This window comes from Astatotilapia calliptera, chromosome 14, assembly GCF_900246225.1.
Source record: "Astatotilapia calliptera chromosome 14, fAstCal1.2, whole genome shotgun sequence".
Classification (NCBI taxonomy): Eukaryota; Metazoa; Chordata; class Actinopteri; order Cichliformes; family Cichlidae; genus Astatotilapia; species Astatotilapia calliptera.
Genome location: NC_039315.1, coordinates 20,331,622 through 20,352,357, shown reverse-complemented (window position 1 = coordinate 20,352,357; position 20,736 = coordinate 20,331,622). Strand labels below are relative to the sequence as shown.

The window sequence follows — 20,736 nt, the reverse complement described above, 5'->3', positions numbered from 1 at the left end:
TATGTGGGTGTTTTTCAGATGCACACAATGCGTGGATTTCTTTATCTACTAATATGACTTGGTGTTGCATTTGTAAGAGGATTTTCAAGGCTCTCTAGTCAAGGCTAAAAGTCTCTATAAAGAAATGTTAGCATTACTATCTTTTTTTTTATAAGGTATCAGGCTTGCACTGACTCTGTGGTATATCTTCTAACCTATTAAAATTATAATTAGATTTTTTCCCTACTTTTCAAGGTTTAGATTTAACAAGCACTAGAAAGAAACACTCACTGCGGCTATGCTGATAATTTCGCGACCTGCCCAGGAAACCACGATAAAAGTTCCTGCTCTTTGTATTTCTTCTTCTTCTTAATTCCATCGTGCTGACACATATCTGTGTGCACACTTTTGTTTTACTTTACTTTGTGTGAACATTAACTTGAGAACATGACAAGAATTCAACATGTACACTAAGTCTGGCCCCTGTAGAGAAGATGGTCTGATTAAATTTGGAGTGCCTTGCTGAATTGATTTACATATTAATAAATGTAAAAATAATTTTCCTGAAAGCACTAGGACTATTCAGTGTAAGATACAGTTTAGCTTAATACTTTCCCAAGAATGTTGACATGAGTATCTGCTTTGATTAATGAATTCAGCAACACAACTTATTACATTTATTATACAGTATCCTGGTAATTGTGATGGGGTGTTGTCATCTTAAATGCCTCTTGTTTTATTCATACTCCTTTCAGGAAAACTTTTGAACATGTACACATGCAAAAGTGACCGTTTATAAATAATTAATTCTTCGTGATGATAATGACTCTTAGGATGGTTTTGATTTTGTTTTGTATTGCGTTGTTCTACTCTGCTGATTTCCCGTTTTAATCACATTCGCTTCCTGCTGTAAAACTCCAAGAGTGAAACATGAATCCCAGTTTAATATTGGGTGCTTTCTCAAAAGGAGACTCCAGGTTCTACATTTTCTAGAGCCTCTCATAACATACAGGATGACATCTTTTTACCCCCTCTTTTGGCCCTTTGTTCCCTTCTGTAAATCTAGTAGTACGGATATATTTTTCTTTAACCTTCATTAAACTTCATCCATTGTAAGTCTTTATGCCTTATGAATAAAGACAAAAAAATATGGAATGGACAGGAAATAGAGTTAACAGGTGGTGATGAGAGTAAAGGAGAAGGGGGAGACAAGGATGTTGAAGAGCTGATCTGGCGATGGCTGCCTGCCAAGAACTACGGAGCAGAGAACTGAGAAATGGAGTAGATCAGGGTAGCAGAATGGAGTTGTAGAGATCAGACTGGGTATTACATATGAGAGGGAAAACAGAGCAGGGGAGAGATGGAGAGATGGAGAGATGTGTGGCCTGAAAGTTGGGACAGTGCAGTATGAGGGAGAAAAGCAGTGGTGACTGAGGTGAATAGATGAAGGGAGGAGATAATGGGTGAGGAGGGAGAGGAGAAAAGCAGACAGATATATAGCATGGTAACAGGAAGCAATAAGTGGGATGGAGAAACGCACAGCACTTCACTTTTTGCAAATGGTCACCTCCCTTTTGAAGGTTGTAATGCTCTAGTATAATACAGTGTGTTAGTGTATTAGTCCCCATGTTGGATTAATCCATCTGTCAGCATATGCAAAAAATAATGTGAATAAATATGGATAAATTTGATTAGAATTTCCTACCAAAGCTTTGCTGATTTTTCATTTCGGACATCACAAACACTATAATTTAATACATGAAGCATTCCTCTACTCAGAAGTGCTTCTTTGTGAAGATTTAAACACTGATGAGTGTTGATCTGAAGGCATCTGAAATTTCTTTTTCTCCCTTTGCTTTTTCCTCTGAACTCAGCTGACAGGAGAATCGAATCGTGAATCTGTCTACGCCACGTCTGAAACAAAACCCTGGTCCCAACAGCAATCGTTGATCTCGGACATTCAATGTGAGCTCTAACATACCGCACTCCTGAATTTCATGCAATTGCTTTAATTAGTGTAATAGTATAGTAGTACTATTGCTTTTTGCTCAGTGAAAAGCTGGGTTAAGCTCCAGCCCCCCTCGGTGACCCTGAATTATTGGATAAGTGAATAAAAAATTGATTGGTTGAATAAACAGGTAGTAGTATTATATTCTCAGCCCAGAAATGAGAGCGAGTGACAAGAGAAGGACAGCTGCTGCTGCATTAAACAGCACACACACAAACACACAGACTCGCACAAACACTGTTTACACTGCCCAGCAGGTCTCTTGCATATATGTCAAAGTACTATAGCTCCCTCCACCTGTTATGATTACGTGTGAATGGAGAATAACAGAAAGCTCCATCTAAGACTGAATAAAATAACGCTGTACTGTCAAAAATGAGGGGTCTGTATGTAAAGGATATAACTCTAATCCCCCCTTTATTTTACTTTTAATCTAACAGAATATTTCCTAATTATCTCATATTTTCAATCAGTAGATGTTCATTTTGTAAATGATATTACTAAATAGATTTAAATCACAATATGCCATCATATGTGCAGGTGTGCAGCATGCCCTAAAAATGTTAGTTTTAGTTTTTTAAGGTTCATTTTAGTTTTAGTTAACAACTACAGCTACAACAAAAAAATCAAATACTCAGAGTGGCCAGTCTGGAGAAGGTCATCCATTTTTGTTTAATTTTATTAGAAAATATCCACACACCATAAAAATTACATGTACAAAACTATAAGATTTGAAATTGCTTTATGTACACATACAAAAGATAAAGCCCAAAGAAAAAAGTAAGAGGAATACAGGAAGGGGAAAAGTGAAGACAATGTGTTTTTATTTTTTTGGGTGGGGCGTGGGATGTGTTGCTTCTGGAATAGGTCAAAAGTTTTGAGGTTCTCCATCTAGTTCCTGGTCTTCTACCGATCTGCAGGGAGCTGTAATCATGACGATAATCATTATGGAATGGCTGGGAGTGCAATTCCATGCACAGATATGAATAATGCATATCCGTGATGCCGTATATATCACATATCCCTTTTTCACAAACCAGAGTCAAAGCACGAAAATGGTAAGGAGATGCTAGTAACAAGCACCTGGAATATTCTGATGATTAATATAAAGGGATATCTGCCAGACACATGAAGATTGAACTCCTCACAGATAGAACATTAGGTGAGATGTGGCCTGTTATCGCTCATGCCGTGTGCACGTAAATGCACTCCACTGTGGTAATAATGAAAGAGATAATGGAGATGTGCAAGGCCTAGATGACAACAGCTGAGCTATTAGCAATGTAAGTTGTGCAGTAATATACAGTCATACAGCATTTTTCTTCACATTAAACTATTCTGATTTGTAGTGCAGAACTCTTTTAGAACTCTTGTAAACTTATTCTGTGATGAAGGCTAAGGTTGATGATGTTTCGGATAAAAATCTTGGATGATATCAATAATGACTCATGATTTGGAACCCTGCTACTTGGCTTGTTTTCTCTTAACCATTAATTTGTCTTTCTGGACTTCAGACATGCGGCTTTCCTTCTGGTCACTGGGTCTGAAAGACAAAAAGAGAAAGAAATTAGTTTGGAATATAGACCCAGAATTGTTTTAAAATTTCAAATATACGAGGGTTTAAAATGACTTGTCCTACTTATTTCCTCACCACAAGACACGCTTTGTTACCACCTGATATGCACAGCAGCCATACTTTTAGCCTAAAGCTAAAGGAAATGTGCCTTTTATCTGAATAACAGCTGTTCTTATTGTGTCAGGGGCAACATATCTGAAATGTGTTTTTGTTTGTGTATAAAAAGATTTTTTCTAAAAGGCCACAGGGATTTGACCACTTTTTATTTTTCATTTCTTCTGTCAGTTACATCTCTGCGGATTAGATCAAGCCAAATCCACAGACGATTACACTTCAAATTGAAGAGAGCTCTTAAAAGAGGTATTTCCTGTGCAGCCCCAGTGAGAACACATCTGCATCCCGCATGGGTTGGTTGTGCCTTGTTCCCATAAAAAGAGACAAACTAGCAACTAGGTTAGTGTTAATACAATCACCACAAACTAGACAGCTTTGTCACTTTCAGTGCTCTAGAGCACATGGAAAATCAAGTGTTTGACGTGATAACAATGATAAACCTCAACTTTGTGCAGTCAACTTATCACGTACAGCTGTTAAACCTGCAAAATAGTTATTTAATATTAATGTGCGTTTCAAAAGCCCCTAATCTGACAACAGCTACAAAATTACATAATGGGGCCTCATAATCCCCTGTTTAAACAGAATGAATATGTGCGCAATACAGTATTAAATGACTATAGATTTATTGAGAAAATGTGAACAAAGGCATCATACTCTTTGTAAAACTGGCCTCATTAGTACTGTAATGTTAGCATGCTAAAATGATTACAGTACTGGTCACACTGTAAGTATTCCATGTGGGGGAACCTGGTGCTCATTGATTGGAGTGTAGGAAAGAGACGATTTAATGGTGATGCTTAAAAATAAATACATAAATAAATATGGAAAAGGGGTGACCGACTGGACCGGTGGTTGGTGTGTGTAACACATGGGTGACAATGCCACAAGCAACGAGCAACAGGTTAGACACCTAATAAGTTACTGTGCACACCAATAGGGCCATATTGTGCTCTTTGTGAACACCTGAAAGACTCACCCTCCAACACCATCCACACCTATCCTTCCTAAGACAAGCACAAGAAATCAATCTAACGATGGGAGTGTCTCTTCTCCCTGCATGAGCAAATTATTTTCTTCTAAAAGATAAATGCAAGGGTTCTAACTTAAAGTCTGTCTAGTTGATAGATGTGCAAATGCTTTTTATACCACCGAATTCCTGCCACAACAGCCTGGCAAATGTGCGTGTGCGTAGCCTCGGTGACACCTCCTGCTGCAGGAACAACTGCAAAGATGTGTTTTAATCATTTTGCAGGTATTCATAAGCCCGGTTGCCCCGATAACTCCCCATCAACGTCTTTATCAGGTGTATAACAGTTTTCTAGTATGTAACATTAGATTTTCAAACATGGGTGCTCGTTAGCATCACAGATGGTCTCTTGTTTTTTTTTTTATTGTCACTCTGCATTCAGACAAACACATTGCATGCATTATCCTGACTACTGTGTTTAAATGCTTGAAATGAAAGTTGAATTATCAACTATAGGTGACGAAGTTAATTAATGTCACACTGTATTAAAATGTATTGAATTTCTAATTTCTGTGAGTATAGTCATAGAAAAGCAATTAATCTGCATTCGCTATACTTTATCTTACTCTATGTACTAGAGCAATTACAGCCATGCAGAATTTCATTTATCGGGAAGAAAAATGCAAAGCTGTAGCTAATTACATGGAAATTGATCAAGGTGTTTTATGTTTTGAGTTGCCATTTTGTAACCTTCTGAAAAGCACTAACATATTAGTTTGTTTCTGTCCCCGACCCACTCCCCCCAAATGCATCCTGAAGGTGCACCATACATCAAACAGAGCTGTGGCCTGCTGATGAAATACAGGTACAGCTTTTGTGCGTTACTAGAGGGCGGGAGGGAGAGAGAGAGAGAAGATTCTTTTTATACACAGGACATATATAATTATATGTTCTATATCAAGTAATCAAGTAATGCTGAGCAGCAAATTTGCAGCATTCAATTATCGTTTTCCTTTTTCCAGCTACTGCTATTATAGGGATTGTCTCTCTCTCACTCGTGCTCTCTCTCTCTCTCATGTGCATACACGTTCCTCTGATGAAACACAGTTGACTTTTACAAGTCCGTGTATCACTAAATGTCAGCCAGTTTCACTTGCTATCATGTTTGATTTTTAACATGGCTATAAATATAATCACTGCTCCCACATGCGAATCACAGGCTCTCAGTGCCAATTAACGATTATTCGGCTGTCCTGAGTGCAGCGTTGTGCTGTATACGGCAGATAAAAACAAAACAAAAAAATGCCCACTGCCAACAAATCCATCCAGCAGATTTAAATAGTGTTGTCGATAAATGGTGAAACTCTGCCACGATTGCTGAGCGCTACAGTAATATTTATAAGCGGGGACCAGGTGAAGGTAAAATTACTGCTTTGCTTATTTTTAGCTCTGAAATTCATATTCCAAAAATCACTTGGTTTGATGTGATTGTGGTGGTAGGCTGTCGACACAAATTGACAGCAATGCTTTTAAATGGCTGATTATGCTACTGACCTTCACAAACTGACACTGGAGCATTTAGAGCAATCTCTTTTGCATAACAAATCCTGCTGGTGCTCAGATGTTGCATGAAAAACCCCCACACAAAACAAGAAAAACAATGGCTTTTAACATTCTGCAGCCCAGTCCTAAAAATGATTTTAGTACTGAACGTGGCCCAGAAAGATTAATTTTGTTATCTGAGGAATAGTTTACTACTCACAGACCTTGCTCCCAGGAATACAACAGGCTAAAATGCAAAAGTTTTGAACTGAATGACGCATGCACCAGTTAGCTGCGATATTAAAATGAACACAGGACCTCTGGGTATGTCCCGTGGTGTCTCATAGAGTGCTGGCAGTAGATCTTTCAGGTTCTGTGAGTTTGAAGGTGGGGCCATGGATTAGGCTTGTTCTGTCTAGCACATCTGGCATATGCTTAGAGCGGGCTCCTATTTTAAGCCATTTCTGAACAGGAACATTGTCCTGCACGTGTCATGGAATTATTGGTAAAAAAAAAAAACTGAATAGTTGTTATATTCAATGAAGGACCTCTTCTTGGCATCACCTTAATATATTTGTAAATGTAAAAATTTCATTTTCTATACTATTAAAAACTTGCAACTCTTTTGGTTTAATTGACGAAGAGATGGTCTAGGAAACTGCAGGGCACGGCATGTAAAACCAGAGGTCAGGATGATACGGGCAACTGGCCAAACGGGCAGTTAGCCAAGCTAAGGGAAATGATGAACCAACCAATGCTGACGCTGGCCTGACAGCAGCCACTAGTGGGAATATGTATTTAGGTGGTCAGCTATATTCAAATGTTCTCATGAATGAAATGTCTGGTGAATGCCCAGAATTATTAAACTTATCTATTTTTTCAGAATTTGGTACAAATGTTGACTTAGACTCAAGAAAGAAATAATTAGGCGCTGTCAGTTAAAGATCAAGGTCAACGTGACACATCTGTCTCGTTCTTGCAAATCTCTCAGGAACACAGAGAGGAAATGTTATCACATCTGGCACATTTACCTTCACTTTGACTCACGGGTGAACAGATCAGAATTGGGAAGTCAGAGTGAGAAAACACATTTTAATGATTTTTCATTTTCTATTCGAAAAGGACAAAGACCAAGTCAACACTCTAATTTTCTGCAAGAACACATTTGTTTACCATTATTTGTTGGGAACAGAGGGGGTGGATTGTGACCATAAGTCAAAGCTGTTCAGATGTTTGGTGTCAACTCATTGCATTTTGCTTTAATTTATGTATATCAGTCTGGACAGATGTAAGCTGCAGCTTGACTGGTTGGTGGTGGCATCAGGGAGTAAGTAAGCAGAGAGCAAACTTATTTAGCCTCTGAAGTCTCATCGGACAATACACATCTTTTTTTCATCATTCACTTCTTCATCTAAACATATTCACCAGCTCTGCTAGCAATCTGTGGAGGTCTGGTGTACTTCACTGGGACATATAATTCGATATCTGTATCTTTCTAAGCATGTCTGTCTAACCACCTTAGGTGAATATTAGTAAAAAGACAAATCATCCAAGTTCACAAAAGCTGACTGGTGATTTTCCCTCGGATAACGCACTGTAAATGACCGATGTGCTAAAGTAGAACATTAGTCATCTGTAGTTTCTTTTAACTCTGTGTTGTTAATTACTTTCACCTCTGTGTAATTCCCCTCCTGTCATTCCCTCATCAGCCCTCAGTGTATAAGTAGTCCTGTCTCCCTCTTTGTCTGTCTATGGCAGTTTTTTTTAATATCTGCTTGTTACCCTTTAGAGTTTGTTTATTAGACTTTTTTTTTTAGCCATTTATTCTTGATTTTTGTTGAACCTTTGTATTGTGCATCTGGGTCCTTGCCTCTACACTCCACACACTGTGGCACAATGAGCTTCTGAAAGGAAAAGTGCTGAAGCCAATCTTTCATCCCAATTTATTGACACAGACCTGTGATGTTGCATGTTCTTTCAAAATGTTTATTTTTTTTCCATTTTGGTTACAGTTTTGTCAGATAAGCCCAACTGCTTACTCTCTATTTAACTTCCTGAAAAGAGCTATACTTCTTTCCAGAGCTTTAATCCTTCTATTGAGAAAGAGCTCGTGAATTATGACCAATATGGATTTAGGCATTAAAAATGCTCAAGATTTAAAATTTCTAACCACATTAAACACTTAAATTATTATTAGTTTTACAGTTTAAAATTACAGTTTATCAAATATTATGATTTGTGGAAAGACATCTGATAACACCACTCTCACTTTTGGGATCCTTCAAATATATTCTAGAGCTACTCCAATTCATTGTCACCTGACTGCAGCAGTACTGCCCTTCTCATTATTTAGCACTTCAAATGCAATAAATAATCTCATAAGAATCCAGCGTTTTATATTTTTAATAAAAAAGTGCCATTGTAAAACTCTTGGCTCACAGAACTTAATTATCAAGCTTTCATCCAAGTCCTTGTAAGTGATGAACCTTGGTGACAACCAAAGGTTGATAGGGAAAAATGTGTATTGCTGGAAAGCTGACTTTAGGTGCAAAGAGGTGTGAGAAGATGCACCAAAAATCTATCTAGGGACTGTTTGCAGTCAAATAGGCTTGTTCCATTCACACTACAGGCGACCAAAGCAATCTGGGAGTGACCAAAACAATAATTTGCAAATTACTCCTTCTACAACTTCTTGATGCCACCAACTAGGTTGCTGGCTATCTATTAGTTGGGTGACTGAGGTCAGGGAATATGCATTTTCCTCTAGCTGCTGGAGGTTGCCAAGGGGCTGTTGACCAAGCTCTGGAGATGTGTGATTGGGGGAAAAGTTATAAGATATATATTTAATTTTTTGGAGTATGACGTTAAAACCCTTGGTACTTATTAACTGTTTATGTATCTCTCCACTTCCACATGCCTTGATTTTACATATTTGATAGCAATGTGAACCATTCACCTAAAATATCTTTTAAAAAAGGGGGGGAATTCATTGTATTAGATTATTCTGTTATTATATGTTACCTTATATATATGTAATCAAAGTAGTTGAATTAGAATACTGCTGTAGATCATATTATACCCTTTAATATAGAGTGTGTGAGCTGTATGTAGTTTAGTTCTCGTTATACTTTTGAGTTAAAAGAACATATTCACTTATTAGTTTATTAGACAAGTGTGCATCACTCTGTATCCTTGATCTGCTGTGAATGTGTTACATGCTTAATTGTTGAATCATGAAGAGAAGATTGTAAGCAGGAGACTCTGTGTCTAAGACAGGGGAGATAGACAGACCACATTCCATACCCCAACCTTACAGAAAGCAGAGAAACAACTGCCGAGGTCATAACTTAGGCGCTGTAACAGAGAAAGAATGTGATGTTTTGGCTTTTACGACTAGATGGGGGCCACTAGAGACTATAAAAAGCTGAGCAACCCGTCACCATTTTGAGACTTGCTGTGACCCTCTTCAGGCATGTCTCCCCATCATGATGGTTCTTATGCTCTTAAGTGTTGAATTGTATGGAAATAAATGATTGATGATTGAGCATAAATACACCGAGTATTGTCCTTCCTTCAGCCCAAAGATTCAAAGAATTGGGAGATTTCAACAACTTGGTGCCGTGACCCGGATCTTTGGTGTGCTGAGGAGGGGCAGATTTGGCCTTTGGTGAGATCGTGAGGCGAGGTGAACAGAGGACCGGTCCAAATATAAAAAGGTAAGCACAGCCTGTTGTATTATAAATACCAAATGTGCATATTGGGCTTTCCAAATTAATCTGTTCAGTGAGTCACATGTATTTTCACAGTAAATTTGTCGGTGTCTGGTTTTTGGCGCAAGATACTAACAACATAAGTTGAGGCTGAATCCCAGTGTGTTAAATAAACTGCTTCTACCGAGAAACTAATAAGACACTACGTTGAGCTAGTTGCAGTAAACTGCTTCTACCGAGAAACTAATAAGATACTACGTTGAGCTAGTTGCAGCCACTTTACCTTCCACATTTAATTTTGTCTAATACTGGCTTCTGTAGCAATAATACATTAGAATTTCTTCTGAAGACGCGGCCATTAGTTCAGTACATTGAAGTCGAGGTTTGAAGTTTGTTTATGGTGTCGGTTACGTCCTGGCTCTTGCCGGCTATGAAATAGAAGTTGATTTAAGGAAAAGCAGATGCTGGCTCACGGTGCAGTTGAACGCTGGCAACGCGAGAGCGAAACACAAACTATATTTTGCCCAACACAAAAATATCTCCTCATGGTGCACTTGTGACAGAAAAAACACTGTCCCAATTAAAACTAGGAAAAATAAAGATGAGTGTTTTCTCGGGGGGGAAAACACCTATAATATGCCTCGTACGTTAGTGAAAATGCATGTTATAACATCACACAAAGAATGAAACATGCTCAGAATGTACTCGTTAAAATAGATGCACATATCCACTGCATGTGACATGACATTTCCATAGGAATATCTCGTCTTGCTGAATGTGTGTCCACGTGTTCACACATTTGTTCATCTGTGCACATCATCTGCCTTGCAACAAGATCTTTCATTTGCCATCTAGAAGAGGCATCATACAATAAACACGCTTAAAAATAAACATGCATTGTGTGTTTGCATTGTCATCTGTGATTCATACTATCATTTTTTTTCTTTCTGAGTAACCAAAGACACCCTTATAGCACAATACAGCTGTATCTCAATAGACACTGCATAATCCTCCACACATCCCACTTGCTGTTCTCCTGTCTTCTGTGTATTCTTTCTCCTTTCGTTCTCCTCCTATTTCACTCCTGCCCATCGCCGTCACGTCCTCTCTTCTCTCCTCTTCTTTTTCAAACTGTTTTTCTCCTTTCTGCTCTACAAAATCTTCATTTACGTAGCTTCTTATCATCCTCAGATTCTCCTTCTCATTTCACTCTTCTACCTAACAGTCCAGTTCAACAAGCCTTACTGGCAGGATAAAATCGTGCCTGAAGCACTTGTGTATACCAGAACACCACATTAGCCTATAGTGGAAAAGCATGCATGGATATTTTGAATTATCTCACGGAGCCCGCATTTCCTGCTGGTGTTAGCATTTCTTTCCTACATTTTCACATTATTCTCCCTCTGGTACATGTGAGCTTCTCTCACTGTTAGGACATGCTCTTGTAGGATTCTCTACTTATATCATTATGGATCAGACACCACAGTAGTACACACACACACACACACAGACACACACTCCATGCTCACAGCGTAGACATTTTGTGTATTAATTTTGTGTATTTTCCTTTTCTAATATCTTGAACAGCTGTTTTTAGATATGTAAGTGTAACTGACAGAGACCTCATTCACTTGTACAAATAAATCAAATATAATAATTTTGATGATGATGATTTTCTACCATTTTTGACATGCTTAAACTGATCAATATGCCTTTTTTTCACATAGAGATTATAATTAATGCACAAAAATAGGATCTTAGCATGCTATAATGACCTGAGCTTAACTTTAAACATAAAATAATGTCTTTCATTTGCAGAAACCGTCATTCACTTTAACAACTTACAGAATGGAAGGTAAAAAAAATGGCCATCGTTTTTATTAGTGAAGATAATGTTTTTTTCTTTGTTTCTTCCCCCAGCTGAACGATCTTGTCGTGGAAGGGATAAGCACTATATTCATGTAGGATGATAAACCAAACTGAGGTCATTAACATTAAACGTTAAGGATTATGTGAACCCCTGTCACATGAGAAAAAACAATGTCATAAATCAGTTTGACACGTCAGTTAACGAATTACATAAATTTGTTATCAATCATGTTGCATTATGTAACAATGCAAAAGACCAACCAATGCACTTTTGAGATAATGCTGTGCAGTCTGAAGAGGTCATTACAAAAATCAATCACTTTGTGTTTAATAACAGCGTGCTAATTGTTAATTATTATGATCAGAGCTGAGTTTGCTAGTGTCAGTGTTGCTAGTGTGCAACATTTGGCTTTTCACAAAAGCTGGAATGACATCAATACCCTTTATGTCATTGCAACAATTACAATGGAATGAATCAATTTCTGTAGTTCATCACACACTAACAAGTTGGCAAAGATTTAATGTGAATGTACAAAATAAAAAGAGCTTCAGCCAAAGGCGCTAAAGGCTAGTTGGAAGATAAAAGAAGAGAAATGTTCGCTTATCAGTTTTGTCTTGTTTCTCTCTCTCTCTCTCTGCGGACAATCATCAGCATCAATAGTCAGAGGAGATGCTTACGGGTGTAAACAATTTGTGATATCTAAACCACTTCTGCAATCACACTTTCACATAGAAAGTGAGTTCACATAGATGCACACAGACAATTACTACGGTCATAGGTATATAAAAACTGTTAACTGTGATTGAAGTACTCTTAACAGCCACTTTGGTTCTTGTGTTTGTGTGCCAGACCAAGAACACTGACTGATTGATTCATTGCTGGTGCCATTACTGAATGAACAATGAAGGTGTCTGTGTCACTTTGTAATTGAAATGCAAATTTAAGCTGGAGACACGATCATTACTGGTTGTCCCTGCAACATCTCATAACCATCACTTACCAGAAGAAAATAACATCTTTGTTGTGCTGCCCAGTCAAATCACAGCAGAAATCACACATTTCCTGTTACATTTCCTTTAACGTTATATACAGGAGTAATTACATGTCTGTAACATTTTAAAAATTTCTCTTGTTTTTATTTTACTTACTGAATCCTGTGTTCAAACTGCAACTACATTTAGTTTCTGATGTAAATAAACTTAAACTGGACTAAGTAATTACTGTAGGAGCACCCCCCCCCCCCCCCCCAAAAAAAAAAAAAAAAAGCACAAGCACGTTCTTAGAAAACCATAGAAAAAACGTCAACACTTTCTCATATTCTTAATTTATTCTTAACTTTCCTATTGTTTCTATTGTTCGCATCTTATTCCCCAACTCATATCAGATCCCTTGTTACCTCATTTTAAGAGAAAAAGCTACTTATAGTTACTTATAATAGGAAAAAAGTCTTATTTTGATTAAGCTGGCAAGTCTATGGATGGTCATTTAACATTTTATGTGTATTTATTGCACTGTTTCCCCACAATCAAGCCAATTTCTCTCCATTTTTTATGATATTTATGATATCAAGAGCTATCCCTCACAGTGAGCTAATTTCCCTACATAAACACCACTGCAAAAGCAACTAATCAGATTGTGCTCTGCACAGAACTGCTGTTAAAGAAAATTATTGTTTGTTAAACGCAAAGGTAAATGCTCTCAAATTATGAGAGGAAATAATTCTGTTTGTATTTCATGGCAATTACACCACGGCCTTAAATTGCCTATTTTTTTTGTGTAAACACAATAATTGGATCAGTTAAATTAAGTCTAGTTGATAAAATGCTCTTTGTAGAATTATGAATCTCTTATAAGCAAGTTATTAAAGCAGTGTTTCCATCTGTGGCAAACAGAGAACAGTACATCTACTATTTGATTAAAATTCATTTGAAACAGTGTGGGTGCCATTGACACTACATGGCAGGGGGATAGCCAAATTATGTGGAGAAAGATATACTTTCAATGAGCTAAAGCTGCATGACCATTCTAATCTCTGCTGTTTTTCATTTAAAGCCATTTAAGATAAAAGGGGCACTTTCTTTGTGCCTTTTTATCTTTTGTAGATTTCTGTCAAATAAAGATCAACATCGCTTTATGAAGTCTGGAACAAGATTTCTAAAACGACAACAACAAACAAATATTGTTGTGATTACCTCTAATAAGAGGATAAATTCAATCTATAAGTGAAGATCTCTTTTTAGGCTGAGCGCTGGATAAGTTCTGAAGCTTCAGACATCAGCTTCTGTGCTGACTAAGCAGATATTATTGACCCCCCTATCCTCCCATACAGGCAAAGACCATCCCCGGGGCTGTGCTGTTCACTCATAACCATATCCTCCTGCAGCATATTATATTCTCCACCAGTATTCAATCACAGGCTCAGGCGGGAAGGGAAAAAGTGATCTGATGGACAGAGGGAGTGATATGTATGAGATAAGGAGTGACTCAGACAGTAAAAGACCAAGAGACAAACAGGATGGGGAAGCATTTCCTGTCGCCTGTTGTGATATTGCCATAGGAGAGTATTAGGAAAGCAGATCGTTTAGCTAGGATAGCTCTCTAATTGTCTAGGTGACAGCAATTAGATAGGCACTCATTAAAGCATTGCCCTCATTAGGTTACAGACTACTCACTACAGGAGAAGACACTGTAGAATCTAAGTGTGTCTTAAACTCAGGGGCAGGACTGTGGATGGCCAAGGTGACTACTGGTGGCCTACCATATGTCACGCTAATTAATGAGCCTGGATCTTTGGGCTCAAGAACTTCTCATTTGGCTCCCACTTTGGCTAGGTTAATAAGCTAATTAGCAGATTACTCACCTGTTTAAGGGGGCGAGGAAAGATGTAAGGGAGGTTGGTAAGGGTTCATCAGGTCCTCACCTGTCCAGTGGAAAGCAGAAGACATAGAGGCCAGAGCTGCAGAATACACACACTAGACCCAAACCAGTCCTTGGTAATCTGGTACAGTTTAATCAGTATCAGAACTCTGATCACTGTACAGTTCTAGTTAAGGTCCTGTTGGGTCCAGGTTTTTCAATTCAGTTCAAGTTTTACTATGTACTGTTTTTTCCAAGGGTAACATTTTTATTAAAAAAAATCAGGGTCTGGTGAGTTAATGTCCATCTCCAGTTCAGCCCAGGAACAGTTTTGCTTGGTTCAATTTAATTGAATTATTTTATTCCACAGGGATAAACACTGGCGAGCGCCTTGAGCCAAGAAAGCTGTATATGTTCATGCCCAAAACAGACCCCTCCAGAAGCTTTTTTAAACTCTTTTTTTACCTGTTTATGCAGTCTATTGCATTGTATTCCTAGGCTGAATGTGATTGTCTATGCATTCATCTTGCTTGCTCACTGTTCGGCCTTTTCTGTCCATGCATGTCGAAGTCTTTGTCCATTCTTATGTTGAAACATATCCATATGCCCCTTTATACGTCTCTGCTTCAACACTGGTGCAGAGGCTATAAAGTAAAAACAAATCTCCTTCATGAAAACTGATTGGTATGTCACACTGCCAGCCAGATCTTGCACCAGCTGGCCAATCAGCAACCAAGCAGACACCAGGCCTTGACACAGTTGTCCAATCCAGAAATGAGAACCAGGAGAAGCACTCGAATGTAAACTGAAGACTACAGGTCTATAACCCTGTGATATTCATGGCGACAAATTAATGGGTACAGTGAACAGGAGATACAGGAACATAAGCTATAGGGCCTTTATTCTTCAGGTGGTTTCACCAGCTTTTCCCAGTGGGCAGCATCCAGTCTTCACACAACAACATCAGGGCTCTAAGAGAAAAGAAGATTGAAAACAAGGTTTGAAAATAGAACCGTGGGTATACAGTGTTAAGATTTGGAAAAAGCAAATTACTATCAGAACAAGAGCAGGTATAAAAATGGGTATCTAGAACCAGCAGATCTTTTTTTTTTTTTAGCTGCCTTAACTTAAAAGTTTAAGAAAAAAAAACTACTGATAAAAATTTCTGACAGTACCTCCTAGGGTAAAACACACATAAACTACTTTTATAGGTAGTGAAGGTTCAAATGTTATGTTGTTGCTGTCTTTGTTTTAAAATCACACCTGGCTTAGAGCCAGACATTTGAAAAGGACAAGGCTCCAAATCATGTTTGGATCAGTTTAGTGTTTCTAAAGGTTAAAGGATGCAATGTCTTCATATCAAAATGGCCCTTAAGAACAAATATGTACACATTAGTATTAAAAGCGTGTAGCTTGTGTTCTTTTGTATCTTAAGGTGCAACTGCTATTTGTCGAGAGATATAATAAATGCCCACGTAAGGAGGGTTTGCTGACAAGAAAAAGCAAAGATGAGCAATAGCTGGGAGAGTGATGAGGTTGTACTTGTTGTGGCAGTATGTTGCTGCAGGTGTTATTTGTAATGTGTCTGTTTGTCGGGAGAGCATTTCTTAACTGTATCTGTCAGCAAGAATATTTCATAACAGCATTTATGTACAGCCAGTGCTTATTGTGTCGGTTTAATAATGAAGAACAGTCTTTTTAATGCCTCGGACTGTATTCATCCATCACAACCACTGCATATCTCCACAGTTTTCTCCTCCATCATTCTGCACTCCACTCACCTCTTCTCCTCCATCACTCTTTGAGAGGAAAAGGTAGTATATGATGATCATAAAACAGTATGAGGGGTGAAACACAACCAGACAGACAGAGGTGTTATAAATTTAAAACAGAAAAGAAAGGAGACGTAATAATGGATAGAAGCAGTTTCAGCAAAACAGCAGCCAGGAGAAACAAGATGAAAGGAATGTCGGGAAGAAAGGAAGAAGGGAGCATAAAGTAAGAAAGACAACTACTTATTTATCCTGAGAATCACTCTATAGTTATACAGTACAATGCAAAAGTCTTAAGCCACCCATTATTTCTTTATATTTTGCTTCCAAGTACCCAGACTTTCTTGTAATTTTTGAATGTGGTCTTGAGCAATAATTCTCCAGGCTTTCTGGAGGCGATTCAAACTTTTTCTTTGAACATTGCCCTTTTTCCCTCTCATTTTCAGTCCAGTGCCTATATTTTACCATTTTCAGAGGACTTAACACTGACCTATAAAACATTCAAACATAAAAAGGCATCTAACTAAAGGGATGAACCGGTGTTGTGTCTACACATAACAGAAAACTTAGCAAAGTGAAAACTGGTGGAATTGGTGGAACCTATAAAAAATGCCAAAGATTGCACATGTTGACATGCATAAAATAGTATTTTTGTGCTAACAAGATGATTATGTACAGCAGATTAACAGCATCTAGAAGTCATATCTTTATGAAAAAGAAAATCCAACAATGATCCAACACACGCCCTGATAAAATGCATCTTGCTATGTAGCTGATCCATCTACTATGAAGCCTCTTAGAAATGGTCTCAGTGGACGGGTGATTGTCACGAAGCCATACTTACGGAAGAGAAGCAAAGAGAAAAGGCTTAAGTATGCCAAATTATACACCAAAACCAGGAAAAACACAAAAATCTTTCCAAATGTTCCCTGTTTACGCCAAACAACTACTGTTGTACTGCTGTCTGGGTAGAGACCATCAGCCATATCGTTCTGCAAATCTTGATTCTGTAGAAGACTGCCTATAGTTCTTAACTGCTGACAGGATGAGAAATTGTCTTCTTTTGGCGTTCTCTTTCTGGGACAGCCACTTTGCATCCTGTCTCTGAAATCACCAGTTCTATGGAACTTGCCCTTCAATTGGGGGATTTACCTAGGGCTCACTCCAAATAAAGCTGCAACTTGGTTTTGTGGAACATTAGCTTGAAGTTTTACAGTTGACCTATAGCATGGGCCCTATCCAGATTAGTCAAATATAGTATGCTTGGAGCAGATTCCATACTGTTGTAGCAGGGTCCATGCTCACAAGTGCTGGTAATCAGACACCAATAAGCCATCTGGGGCACCAGAAGCTCAAGACAAGAGTCAGTAGCAGAATACACTGTTTGGCATTGTCAGAGAAGATCTGGCAAGTTTTCATGGGTGCAACACACAAACTCAACTCTCCTGATCAACCCGCAAATGCATTTTCCTTACAAATGTCCCATCATTTAGGGGAAATACACAGGCTTTCAAGTGATTAAGATTAATGCCAAGAACGGTTGTTACAACAAATAATTTCCTTACTTTTCATAAACTAAGGGAAGTAAAGTTCATTAAATAATAAGGGATGACTCAAGATTTGTGCACATTCCCATAGCTGTCAACAATTAACCGATTATAACTAATAATTTCTCAGAATTGTTGAAATAGAATAAAAAAACGAAACAACCAAAAATGTGGTATAACTTTACTCAACAAGATTTTTCAAGTAACTGGCAAGTTTGTCCAGTAGCCAGAAATGTAGAGCATTTTCAGTTTACTTCCACACAGGTCTTTGAAAAGCAGCAGAATTTCAAAAATGATAAACAGTAAACAAAACGTGCTTACTTTAAAAATGATAATTAAGTAAAACACTATTTAAATTAAATGTGCCCTAATCGTCAGGGGCACATTTATTCGCACTAATCAGTCATCTAAGGGACTAACTATAGGTAACTATAGGTATTTTTATGATTTTAAGATGCTATTTTCAGTCATTATAATACAGCAGAGGCAGGAATTTCAAGGATACATCTCTCAAATGTCAGTACTCAAAATCACTAGATAATGAAACACAATTGTGGTTGCTGTTATTTAGCTGCAGTTGCTAAAGGGTCAGATTGCAGCATGCTGCAAAGACGTGAGGCTGCAGTAGGGAAAGACAAGTTAGGAATAATGACACAGGTAAGAGAAATGAAGAAACTGCTTGCTACAGGAGAAAACAAAAACCAGGGAGTGCTAAAATTTAAAGTGGCAGTCATTACTCTGTGTGTTGTAGTGGCGCAATCTCTTTGAGAGGCTGAGAGACCTTCAGATGTTAAAGTCCCTCCATTCCACACTACGAGGCCGCCTGTCGTCTGCTGCTGGAGGCGTCCAAGAGTCAGACAGAGAGAGGGGGAGAGAAATGGAGAATGAAACGGAGCCAAAAACAGCGAATGAGTGAAAGGACACAGAGAGAAAGAGGAAGCAGAGGAAAAACACTGATATAGATACAGCTAAACAGCAAAATAAAAAAAATAAAAAATCTATTCAGTGGAGAGAGAGAGAACAAGCAACAATGTCAGGGCAGTTGGAAAATGGGTAAAGAAGATGAGAGAAAAGCATGTGGGAGCACTTGTGAACAGCGGGAGGGGAAGAGGCCTGGCCGATTCCAAGAGATGTATTCAGAGAGACAGACGGCAGTGAAGAATGAGGCCGGGCATATGGGATGACAGTGAAAGGAGTGATGATAGATTAAAATACACAGAGGACAGACAGGCTACAGGGTCATGGATGGGCCACGGGGAGAACACACACTTGCACTTCACACAGACTCGCACATCCTTGCGCTGTGCTTAAGTATTTTTCTATCCTGACTAACCTTGTGGGAACATATGTACTGGCTCAAGGCAGATAAACCTTGTACATAACCACACACAAATGCAGGCACAAACCTGCAGGGATTTAGTGACTGACCCTGAGCTTACATACACAAATTTTTTCCATCTCTTGTAAGGACACTGCACACTGCATTTGTTACCTGATGTCTTGTCCTTAAATTAACCTAAATGTTCAGTCTTAACCTCATAAAAGAAATGGTTTATCTGTTTTTTCCCCCCAACAATGTGTGCGTCTTTATGTGTTTGTGCTCTAACACACACACACATTCAGTGTTTGTTTGCCTGTTATTGAACTAATAATGCGTTGCTTGACATAATCATAATATGTTTGTGTCAAGCATATAATTACTACTAATCCAGATAGAAAATTCCCCACTTAGTATTCAGGTTAAAGAGCTGCTTCTAATCCTGAACCCACATGCTGCATCCTTGTACCATAGAGCTAAAAAGCAAGGTGACAACTTGACTGCTAAAATGATCTCTGATGTGCATTTCTTCATTGATTCATTTTCAAATTCTGTGATAGTTTTACATTTTTCAAGTTGAAAGTGCCTATATTTTATTAATTTATGGAGTATTTATATACTGAACATTTCTATGAGAATATTGTTTATTGTTTTAATGTTCAAAAACCACGTTTATCTCGTAAGTGCATCTTTCCATTTAATGCCTCCCAACCAGAAAAGCCCATTTGGTTAGCTTTATTAACAGTTGTCACAGATAGTAGTAGCTTTGTTATGTTTAAAAGTGTGTCTTTTTTAGTCCAACACTGAACATTTTGTCTTTGTGCCATAATCGTGGGACTTCTCATCCATTTAATAAATAAATAAAATACTGCATTCAATTCCTATGAATATATAAGAGCAAATAGTCTTAAAGAATTAAACTACCATGAAGAAACATGTTTATTTTTTTTTCACAACTGCGGGCATTTAATGGGGTTTTCCTGTGTATCTGTCAGTTGCTCTGTTCCTCAGGCGCTCTGACTCACTGTGGCTCTCTGATCAGATCAATGTTGCCTTTCTCTGCAATGCAGCAACCAGTGAAACACATCACAGACACAGTTACACCCTGAGAAACTCCAACAGCCTTTGTACAAACACATGGGTATTATCCCTCACTGTAGGTTTCCCTCAAAGTGCCAACGATCCTGGAATCAAAGGAAGGAAACAAAGAACATAAAAGGCCAACTGTAACTTTTTCCTCCTGGGTAAAATGTCAAAATAAAAACAATAATAATTGGTTTGTTTGCATGTCTTTTAGTCTGGGATGTTGTTTGGAGGCTTCCCTGACTGGCATACTTCAGTTAGATAAGGTTGAGATAAGGTTAATTAGGCCTATAGGGGGAATATTTGAGTTTATGCATATGGTGTTACCTCAATGGTGCAACAAAATAAAATTCAAGGGTTTTTTTTCTTTCACAATTCCCAAAATTCTAAC

The 20,736-nt window shown here is 38.1% G+C and overlaps 1 protein-coding gene across 3 annotated transcripts in view; it reads right to left on the bottom strand.

The window, feature by feature from the left end:
• Positions 1–2,648: 2,648 nt before the first annotated feature.
• The window catches only part of LOC113036260 (leucine-rich repeat and fibronectin type III domain-containing protein 1-like protein), a 205,031-nt gene continuing 186,943 nt past the window's right edge, over positions 2,649–20,736 (bottom strand). Inside the window, exons 10-12 of one of the 3 annotated variants that reach the window (XR_003274436.1) lie at positions 18,682–18,780; positions 14,630–15,596; positions 2,649–3,530 (exon numbers count right to left, since the gene is read on the bottom strand). Coding sequence is in view for 1 of the 3 variants with exons in the window: in XM_026192476.1 (XP_026048261.1) it covers positions 20,430–20,446 (17 nt within the window). In the remaining 2 variants the exon portion in view is untranslated. The other 2 variants (XR_003274437.1, XM_026192476.1) reach the window with 2 other exon arrangements.